This window comes from Manacus vitellinus, unplaced genomic scaffold, assembly GCF_001715985.3.
Source record: "Manacus vitellinus isolate BGI_N305 unplaced genomic scaffold, ASM171598v3 scaffold_7_pilon, whole genome shotgun sequence".
In the NCBI taxonomy this organism is placed as follows: Eukaryota; Metazoa; Chordata; class Aves; order Passeriformes; family Pipridae; genus Manacus; species Manacus vitellinus.
This window is the reverse complement of record NW_021940813.1, coordinates 15218825-15230067: the sequence shown is the minus strand read 5'-3', so window position 1 is coordinate 15230067 and position 11243 is coordinate 15218825. Positions and strand designations below refer to the sequence as shown.

Genomic DNA, 11243 nt, shown 5'->3' with positions numbered 1-11243 from the left:
CTACTTGCAACCAAAGCAAGTGGACATTAAGCATCTCATATTCCAGTGTCACGTACCAGGTATGTGGTTGGATGCTTGAAGAAATAAGCATTCTCAATCCAGCTTGTGTGCACTCTCCCATGCAGTTTTCGTCTTTTTGTATTCAGTTTTCTATGCCCTTACCATTACCCTTTTTCTCTTGGTTTTGGTTCCCTTCCATATGTCCCATTAACTTAATAGACATTTCTTTCATAAAGTAATCAGTTTAAGAGATTTGTCTGCTTATATTAGCATGCAAGTGATTCTTAGTAAGATCTGGGTCCTTGAAGCTATTAGCTACAGAAATAAACCCCAAATAATTATTATAAAAATTACTAGGCTTTCATACCAATTAACAATTTTTGTTTCCCTTCATGCAGCTTACAGTAAATATGGAAAAGAAAAAAAGGAACTTGAGCTTCTGCAAATATTTGTTACTCACATGAATGTTACCCTTACACAATGCATATCTCCTAGCTGATTAATCTCATGGTCTCTCTTTAAATATTTCATAGTTGCCCTCCTTTGGTGTTCAGATGAAGAGAAAGAAGACACTGGGTATACTACTGTTGCCTTGAGTGAGTTATGTCATATTGTACTCTCCTCTACACCTCAGCTGAACCAGTGGGAACAATTTTTATGCTGTTTTCCTCTGCTCCAGTTTACAGTCTCTTCCAGCATCAAATCTGCCAGACCTGGAAGCACACAAAAAATGGTATGTTAAACTTTCATTTTAAATTTGCTCTTAGACATCTTTTACTGGAACTGCTGTGGAAAACTTTCAAGAACATTTTCTGCTTTTCTGTTTCCTAAATGTTCAATTTTGCTATTGTGGTTAGAAGCTGCAGTGCATTATGACAGGAAAGGAAAGCATTTACTTGCTTTCATACTAACTGGCTATCATTTATGCATGCTACTGTACTTCAGAAAGAGTATAATATCATATTTACTGTTTTCTGTAACTTTTGAGGTGTTACTCTAGCCTTTAGCCCTGTCAACTCTTTACATACATACAAAACCCCTGCAGAAAATCTTTCTTCAGAAACACCTAGTTGTACTGTTGCTGAACATTTGAAGAACACTCTAAATCATTAAGGGTTTTTGCACATGCCCATTAGGATCAGTAGATTACTGCTTTTTGAACTTCTTATGAATCCAAATGTAGATCACAGAGAAAAGAACAGTTCACATGCAGACTCCAGCTGTACTTTTAAACAAGCTTCTCGTTGCAAAGATGTTGCTTGTTTCTCCTATTTAAAAGTCTTTTTATTTGTTCTGGTACTTAAACAGCTCCTAAATGTTACACATGCAAATAGTCAGATATTAGGAAAGAGAAGAATATACAAAGCAATGAAGCACAAAGATGGTAGGAGTTAGGCTGGCTCTGCAACAACACTTAGGTTCCTAATAATACTGTAATATGTGAGAGTTCAAAATCTGAGCATTGTAACTGCTCCAAAGGTCTTCTTTGACTTCTTAAGAAACCTAGAAGCATATTTATGAAGACTTTTAAGGCCCACATTCATTGCACCTGATTTCAGGCACCTAAATCAGCAGTGTGAGTCTCTGGTGTGTAGTCAGTCAGAGCTTCTTCCATCTCCATAGCCCAGCAGCACCTACAGAGGGGCTCCTGTCCCTGTCTCTCTCTCTCTCTCTCTCTCTCTCTCCCCTCTCCCACTCTCTCTTGAACGTCAGTGCAGCCCAGGTTGGTGGCAATGAATTGAGGAACTTGGGTAAGCACCTGAAATTAAGGGCCTGAGTGCAGTGGCTGCTTATGAGTTCATGTAGGAAGTTTGTGTTGTCAATCTGGACTGCAATCACCCCTTGCCCTTGTCCTGCTCTAGTGCTTGGATAGAATGGCTTAATGTGGTTTATCAGATCTTTAAAGGTTGAATCTAATTTACTTTTCCTTCTGTTGCATTAAGAGTGGAGCAATTCAGCAGACAGCTCATGCCCTTGCTCTTTCCAGCTGGTCTTCAGAGAGCAGAGGGGCTGGTGGAGGCTGGACTTGATTTCTGATTTTAGCCAATTTATCACTCTTAAGTCTGGTCATGTTCTCAGATGCAACAATAATGTAGGTTACACTACAGTCCTGGTCTCCTTTACAAACAGAGATTCACCAATAGTGAGGACTACCGATTCATCACTGTAAATCTGGTCGAGTTCAATAAGAACTTCATGAACACAGATTAACTAATAGTGCAGTTTATTGGAGCAAGAGGTTATAGATTCTTTCATATTTCCCCAATAAATTCACTAGATCTGCAAAACATGAGTGTACAGTGTTATGTGTAAGTGCTCCTGGGAATACTCCAATGCAGTCAGAGGTGGAAATATTACCACAGAAATCTTCCGTATTTTGGGGAAGAGAGAGAAGCAAACCCATTGACTTTTTGCAATATGGTCGTATTCTCATCCTCTGTCAATGAGGATTTCAAATCCAGTTTAACCAATTTAAGCCAATTTATAATTTTGGGAGAAGTGGAGGTGAGACTGTGGTCAAATGTTTTGTTACTGCCTTCATAAATGAGGGACAGGGAGCAGCCACTTTATATGTAAATGAAGGATATTGAGAGTAAAAAAGAGAGAGATTACAAAGACTGTGAGTCTTGCACAAGAGTAGAACAGAATCATGACACCTTAGCATCACTTCCTCTTCTACTTCTTGACTGAAGGTAAAAGGATCATCCAGTGTCTGCCTGATAATCACCCATTCAGCATGCCATCATGCCCATGGTAATCCCTTAGCCACATATCTCATTGCATATCTCATGGAAATCCCTTCACAACATACCTCAAGGCTATAATGGAAATCCCTTCACCACATATCTCATGGCATATCTCATGGCTGCAGGCCTCATTTGTATACCTTCCTTCTTTTAGAGTTAGAAAGACTCCTGGAGTTTGACATGCAGTGACTGTCAGTATTTCCCTCAGTGACTGCAGGTTCTGTGCCCATGGTTGGTGACGACTGGCACTTCATGCTCTGTTGTGTTGTGCATCAGCAGCTGCCCAGTTAATGGCACCTATATGATGGAACAACATGTCCTGCAGTGCAGAGTCTCTGCAGTTTCCCTACCACCTCTCTACCATGCTCCATGGGAACCTGCCTTGGACAATGGTCCTGGCCCTGGGGTCCATTGGTCTGCTAAAGCAAGAGGTGGAGAGAGGCAGGTGCTGGAACATCATCTGGTTAGGATAGGCTTTGGTTAGGATAGGCTCTCTCTGCCTTTTCTTTAGTCTCATACCATCTTTTACAGCCATAATGTGGTATATCTCCTGGGAAAAAAAGGGAAGGAAGGTGGGCAAAATATTTGCAAGACTCTATAAAGATTTTTCTTTGGCAATGACTCTTGTCATTTGAATAAAGACCTTCAGTTTTCCACGTAATGAATAGCAACGGTAGAGCCCTCCCTTCTCCCTTTCACATCCCTGACTGCATTAGTGGAGAAAAGAGAATTTAAAAAAAAGATCTAGGGAGCTGGGAGGAAATGAATGCTTATTATCTTTTCCAAATTTGCTCCCCACATACTGTGATTATTCTTATGCATCATTTTCATCCAAAGACTTTTCTACATCAGGAAATCAGAAAAGTTAATCCTCCTCTCAAGGGGATTGGTTAGACTGAGCTGAAAATGCTGGTAAACTCTCTTACGCAGTGGCATCCGTCTGGGTGAGAGTCCAATGTGAATTCCACGATGAATAACCAAATGATAGTTAGTTTGACTCATAACAAACAACATCACATGACTTGGAGATAATTAAATGTAAATTCACAGGCACTGTCTGGTTAGTCCGGGTTAACCTTCCCTGAGATATTGCATGAATGATTCTTGTGACTACCAGACACAGTATTAAGCTACTTTGCCTTTTCTTAGAGGATCTGCTGAAAGCAAGGTGACACTGCAGCACTGGCAGTGAGTGGGAAAGGAAATTGCGGTAGAGGAAAGGCTGGAGTGTAGTACTATATTAGCTTACACTGAATTCAAGATCTGCAGTGGACTTCTACATTTTTTCTTCTGAGGCTCTGAATCCCCAAAGTGATGCCATTAGGCTGTGGACTTTAGATAGCAGAAGTGCAGTGCTGTGTGAGACTTGATCTGCCTTCTCACACATCTGCTGCCTTGCAGGTCACTAGAGCACTCTTCCAGGTACATGGATGCAGAGGGAGGTTTAACATAGTTCTATAAGGTAACACAAAAGCACAAGGTTGTCTAGGAGACACTGTGGTCGAAGTAAACAGAGCATACAACAGGAAGGCTCGCTTCACTTCAAGTCTGTGTCACCTGCAAGGCATGTCTTTGTAGCACTCAACAGGATTTACACAGACTGCTTGAGCAGGTCTCTGTATATTCTTGTGCCCCAGCTAAAGAGAAAAAAACATTTCCTTGTATCTTGGACATTTTACCTAATCATCCAATTTTCTGCTGCTTACCTGGGTTTTAACATTTAATCAATATTATCCAGACAAATCCTGCTTATTTAAGAACCCTCTATGTGTTGTGCATCTCCAAGCCTTCAACACTGAGTTTTCAAGGGAGAAATGGCCAGCACCCGATGCCAGCAGTTAAGATGTTGGGCAGTGCAGCAAAATGGTCACAGCCTCTCTGCCTGTGTCACACAAGCCAAGGCTGGCAGCTTGCCAGCCAGGGTTTCTTTGACACCGACCACTGCTGAGGAAGTAAGGGGTAAGCTGTGACATATTAAAAGCTTATTGTCCTTCCCATAATACACGTAAATCTATAAAGTAGGCAAGAGCACAAAGACTTGACAGACACAGAGAATGTTTTGAAAGTTTCTTTAAATGCCTGTGGGATTTTGGCTCTGGATATTTAATGCTTATGAGTCTTACATGGAACATGCTCAATTTTAACCTGTCTTTGATTTTCATTTTCACACTTCACATTGCTACAGCGTTTTCTCAGCCCCCTGTCCTTATTGAAGAGTGAAAATGCAAGGTGGTATTAAACCTTATGGAAATAAAGCCATAGACTGGCTTAGGTCAACTCTCCACCTGTGCTGATGCTTCAGTAAGTTTGAAAGTCTACACTAGTTTTTAAGGGACTGTAGATTTTATCTATCATACACTATGAAACAGTAACTTTGCTCATCTACTCCAGTATGCAATGGCAATCTGCTGGAAGTTTAACACCTCCTGTTTCCCCTGAAAAGAAAAGAACATTCACAGAGATGTAAATTTCAATCACCTGTGTTGCCACTTTTTCAGTAGATTTTTTTACCAATTCCTTATTTAGAGAGTGATATTTATATTAACGCTGCAATACATCCTGATAATAAAGTAAGGAATACCAATAAAATACCAACAAAACTTATAATCCTACCTGCACATCTACAAGTGTAGACCTATTTGGTCTGCCCCAGTGTGTGGGTGAAATGTTTAATTACCTTAAACTAATACCTGTGTTTCCTTATTTTTAGGTACCTCATGTAAAGATGTCAAACGCTTTGCTATTTGTCTTGCTCTTCCTGTTTCCGATGCTGCTGTCTGGAGCTTGGTTTCCCAAAACTTTGCCCTGTGATGTTAAATCTTCAGAAGGTACTGTGACAGTGGACTGCACCTACCGGCGTCTCACACAAGTCCCCAGAGGGATCCCTGAAAACGTTACCAACCTCACCCTGAGTATTAACCATATTCCCCATATCTATCCAACATCCTTTGCTCAACTTAAAAACCTCATGGAGATTGACTTCAGATGCAACTGTGTGCCTGTCAGACTGGGGCCCAAAAATCTTATCTGCAACAGAGGACTGGAGATTGAGAATGGTAGTTTTGCTGCCCTGACAAGACTGAAGTCACTGTATTTGGATGCAAACCAGCTGTTGGAAATACCCCGAGGTCTTCCTGCTACTTTAACCCTGCTGAGCCTGGAAGCAAATACTATCTTTTCGATCCAAAAAGCCAACTTGTCAGAGCTAGGAAACATAGAGGTATTGTATCTGGGACAGAACTGCTACTACCGCAATCCATGCAATGTTTCATTTGAGATTGAGGAAACAGCCTTTCTGGAGCTGAAAAAATTAACAATACTATCCCTGAAGTCCAACAACTTAACACATATTCCACTCAATTTGTCGTCTACTTTGAAGGAACTGTATATTTACAATAACAGGATTCAAGTGATTCAAGAGCAGGATTTAAGTGCCCTTCCCAACCTCGAAATTCTCGATCTAAGTGGTAACTGCCCACGTTGCTATGATGCCCCATATCCTTGCATTCCCTGCACCAGGGGCTCGATTCAGATACATTCAAAGGCTTTTGATTCCTTGAAAAATTTAAGAATTTTGCGACTTCACAGTAACTCTCTTCAGAGCATACCCAGCAGTTGGTTTAAAAACATCAAGAACCTCAAAGAACTTGACCTCTCCCAAAATTTCCTCATGAAGGAGATTGGAGATGCTAAGTTTTTGAAGTTGGTTCCCAGCCTGGTGGAGCTTGATCTGTCCTTTAATTTTGAACTCAAGTTGTATTCTCCCTTCTTGAAACTGTCTGAGACATTTTCTTCCCTCTCTAACCTGGAAACCTTGAGGCTCAAGGGTTATGTCTTTAAAGAACTGAGAGAGGAGGATCTACGCCCACTGCTCAGTCTTAGGAATCTCACCGTCTTGGATCTTGGGACTAATTTTATTAAAGTTGCAAACCTGACAGTGTTCGAAGAATTCCCAGCTCTTAAGTTCATAGATCTCTCGGTGAATAAAATTTCTCCTTCTTCAGGGGAAAGCAGCTCCAATGGATTCTGCTCTAATCTTGGGTTTTCAGTAGAGCAGTACAACAGGCAAGTACTACAAGAGATGCATTATTTTAGGTATGATGTGTATGAGCGAAGTTGCCGTTCCAAAGATAAAGAAGCTGCTTCCTACCAATCTTCAGTTAAGGAAGATTGCCTGCAATTTGGAAAAACTCTGGATTTGAGCAGAAATAATGTATTTTTTATTAACCCCTCAGACTTCCAGGGACTTAGCTCCCTTACCTGTCTCAACTTGTCAGATAATGCAATAAGTCAAACTTTAAATGGAAGTGAATTCTCCTCCTTGTCTGGATTGAAATATCTGGATTTTTCTAACAACAGGGTTGATTTGCTATACCAAACTGCTTTCAAAGAGCTAGAACACTTAGAAATTCTTGACCTGAGCAATAATCAACATTATTTTCTGGCAGAAGGTATTACTGAAGAACTCAGTTTTATAAAAAGTTTGACACATCTGAGAAAGCTGATGATGAACGATAATGACATTTCTACCACCATTAACACAGGAATGGAAAGTCAGTCTCTTCAAATTTTAGAATTTAGAGGAAATCGTTTAGATGTTTTATGGATGGATGGCAATGCTAGATACTTATCCTTCTTCAAGAATCTGACCAGCCTGGAAGAACTGGATATTTCCTTCAACTCGCTCAGTTTTTTGCCTCCCACTGTTTTTGAAGCAATGCCTCCCAAACTCAAGCTCCTCAACTTAACCAATAATCGATTGAAGAGTTTCAACTGGGAAAACCTCCACTACCTGAAGAAACTAGTAACTCTGGACCTGAGCAATAACCTTCTGACCACTGTTCCCCGAGAACTGTCCAATTGCTCCTCATCACTGCAAGAACTGATGCTTCGAAACAATCATATTCATCAGCTAACCAAACATTTTCTCAGAGGTGCTTTTAAACTGAGGTATTTGGACCTCAGCTCAAACAAGATTGAAGTAATTAAGAAATCTAGCTTCCCTGAAAATGTCATCAACAACCTGAAGATGCTGCTTTTGCATGGCAACCCTTTCAGGTGCAACTGCGAGGCCGTGTGGTTTGTCTGGTGGATCAATCAGACTCAGGTGACTATTCCTCTTCTGGCCTCAGACGTGATCTGTGCTGGCCCAGGGGCACATAAGGGCAGGAGCGTGGTTTTCTTGGATCTGTATACCTGTGAGCTGGACACCTCGTATTTGATCCTGTACGCTCTATCAGCTTCAACCGTCCTCAGCTTTATGGTGCTTGCGGTGACGAGCCATCTGTACTTCTGGGATGTGTGGTATAGTTACCATTACTGCACCGCCAAGCTGAAGGGCTATCGGCGTTTATCTTTACCAGATGCCTGTTACGATGCTTTTATTGCCTATGACAACGAAGATCCAGCTGTGAATGACTGGGTGATGGAAGAACTGGTTAGAAGGCTGGAAGACCGAAAAGCCAGGCAGTTCAATTTATGCCTGGAAGCAAGGGACTGGCTCCCGGGACATCCGGTCTTTGACAACCTTTCCCAGAGCATTCAGCTGAGCAAAAAGACTGTGTTTGTGCTGACCAATAAGTATATTAAAAGTGGCAGTTTCAGAACAACCTTTTACATGGCCCACCAGCGGCTTCTAGATGAAAAACTGGATGTCATTATCTTGATATTTCTTGAGAAGGTTTTGCAGAAGTCGCGCTATGTCCGTCTGAGGAAGAGGCTGTGCCGAAATTCTGTCCTGGAATGGCCAACTAACCCTCAGTCTCAGCCCTTCTTCTGGCAGTGCCTGAAAAATGCCATAGCTACAAACAATTTGCTGGCTTATAACAAGCTTCTCCAAGAAACTGTTTAGCTCTGCTCTCCCTTTATATATCATTATGATGCAGAGTTAGCAAAAGATCCTCAACTTCATTTGCCAAAATTGTGGAACCATAGAAGATAAATCTAATTTTGATATTAAGTCCCGAAATGGAATGCACATTTAATTCCAAAGCTGAAAATTCACTTGTTGTGCTATGACAAGTTTGAAGAGAAACTGTTGCCAGAGCAGATGTTTAGCTGACATGTGCCTCGGTTGGCACTGACTGCTGCACAGGAAGAGGAGATGCCAAAATGGGAAGGTGTGAGGTTCAGAAGGTCTTGCAGTCTTCTGCGTGAAAGTAACAAGGGGGAGGAGAACAGCAGAGAGGCAGAGGGTCAGGCACAAGGCAGATAGAGAAACTCAAGTAAATCAAGGTGGAAGTGAGAAGAAACAAGGAAAGGAAGGTAAAAAGATACAAGAGAAAATGGAAAAGGTGGGGGGAAATGCAGCTAAAATAGGGCATGCTAGAAGTTAAAGAATATGTACCGCTAATTTGCAAGTCACCTTTTCACTTTGCCTTTCACCTACCTCTTGGGCTGTTGGCTGAGCTGGCTCCTTCCTGAAGACTCAGGGCTCCTCTCCAGTGTTGTAATGTCAGTTTTAGGAGCTTGGCTTCTCCATTTCCACCCAAGTCCTATGTTACAACCCCTTCTGTATCAACTGGGATGGTGTTAGCTGGTCCAGCCAGGGCTGGGGCCTGAAGACTTGCTAAAGTGACTGAGTCACCTCCACCTGCCCAGACTTTCTCCAGAAGAAAACATGATCAAAATCTGGAAGTACAAAGCGTGTAAGACCAAGTCATACAAGGAAAGTATATATCCCGCTGTTTCTTTAGATGTGCTGTGGTGCTCCAGAGCAGCCTCAAGCTCTCCTTCACCTTCTTGTTCCCCAGGCAAGCCCCTCTCCCACAGCAGCTGATAGGGCACCACTAAACACCTGAGATAGGAATGGGTCTGACTTTAGAGACATCCTGAAAAAGGGAAGAAACAATGCTCAGAAACATGAACACCTAGGCCTGTTCCCCACTCTGTTTCACAGAACACACTCATCAAACACTTGAGAGTATTTCAACTGAAGCCTTTTGAAATGGCAGCCTGAACTTCTGAGCGTGACATGGGCAGGTTCTCTGCTTGTTGTGATGATGTCTGTTTTAGGAGGGCAGCAAATTCTCACCTTGCAAGGTGCTCCTGTCTGCATCAGTCTGGGTAGCTTCTCCTCTCTTGCTCAAAGTTCTTTTTCTTTTCTGGCAAGTAGTCTCTGTAATAACTCTGGCTGCAGGGGAACTGACATTCTTAATTACTTTAAACCTTTTTTTCACTTACCTGTTCTGACTGGTCCTTTCTTTAAATAGACTCTCTTTTATTTAATTGTAGGCAACCAGACAGACAAGAACACAAATTCAAACATAAACAGGAAAGCAAAACTTCATGTAATAATATTGCAGATAAGAAGGGTTTTTTTCTCTCAATTTGTCACATCATTTAGGAAGAAATTCTGTACAGAAAGGGTGATCAGGCATTGGAATGACCTGCCCAGGGAAGTGGTGGATTCTCTGTCTCTGGAGGTTTTTAAGATAAGACTGGATGTGGCACTTAGTGCCATGGTCTAGCAACCACGGTGGTAGTGGATCAAGGGTTGGACTTGATGATCTCGGAGGTTCCTTCCAACCCAGCTGATTCTATGATTCTATGATTCTATGATTTTTATTGGTTAAATACAGAAGTAGGAAATAGAGATGGATCTCATTAAAAAATTGGTAGTTTTATGGTTATATTTTAATAATGTGTATTTCTGATGGTTCTGTTTGAAAGCCTAAACAATCTGTACCTCTAAATATGATAACATGAACTATAATATGACTCTCTCCATAAGGTAATGCTTGAAACAGGAACCTCTGTTCCTCAGTTACTCATACACCATCTCCCTCTACCTCCCCACAACATCTATTTTGGAGCAGATCCTCTTTCACAGCCTCATTGATTAGGGAAGGAACACAAGGTCACTTAGCCTTTCTGAGGTTGAGGGAAGAAGTATTTTCTCCTCTTCCATTGAGAAGCACCCAAAGGATGGGTATGACATGAGTAGCAATGATTATATATTGGTACACATACTAAGGGACCCGATTAGAAAGGATATCCTCCTTGATTTGTTGCTTGTTAACAAGAGAGCCTCATGATTGAAGTGGTGGACATTTTGGACCATGGAGTAGTTTAATTTAAAATTTCTGGTGACAGAAGGAAATTTGCCAACAAAACTCTGGATAAGAGGAGAGCAGAATTCAGGCTGCTAAGGGAACTGCTTTGCAAGGTCCCCTAGGAAAATGGCTTTGAAGATGCTGGGATCTATCACTGTGGTCACATTTTAAACACCATCTCTTAAGGGCACAGGAACATGCAATTCCAAAATGTTGGAAGTCATACTGGTGAGGCAGAAGGTCAGCTTGGCTGACCAGGGATATTTTTCTGGAGCTAAGGCAAAAAGAAGAAAGTGTATGACCAGTGGAAGCAAGGTTGGGTGACTTGGGAGGATGTTATGGTTTAACCCCAACTGGCAACTAAGCACCTTGCAATCACTCACTTCTTCCCAACACTCTTGGGATGGGAAGGAGAATCAAAAAAGAAAAGTAAACCTTTTTA

At 41.6% G+C, this 11243-nt stretch overlaps 1 protein-coding gene across 2 annotated transcripts; it reads left to right on the top strand.

Moving 5' to 3' along the window:
* Positions 1-478: 478 nt before the first annotated feature.
* TLR7 (toll like receptor 7) lies at positions 479-8809 on the top strand. Of its 2 annotated transcripts, XM_018083993.1 has the most exons (2): positions 479-730; positions 5456-8809. In XM_018083993.1, exons 1-2 carry the CDS (start codon positions 604-606, stop codon positions 8596-8598), a joined length of 3270 nt encoding a protein of 1089 aa, XP_017939482.1. In that variant the 5' UTR covers positions 479-603; the 3' UTR covers positions 8599-8809. The 2 variants fall into 2 exon arrangements, with proteins under 2 accessions (XP_017939482.1, XP_008930504.2); XM_008932256.2 differs by lacking the exon at positions 479-730 and having other exon boundaries at positions 5405-8808.
* The last annotated feature ends 2434 nt before the right edge of the window (positions 8810-11243 follow it).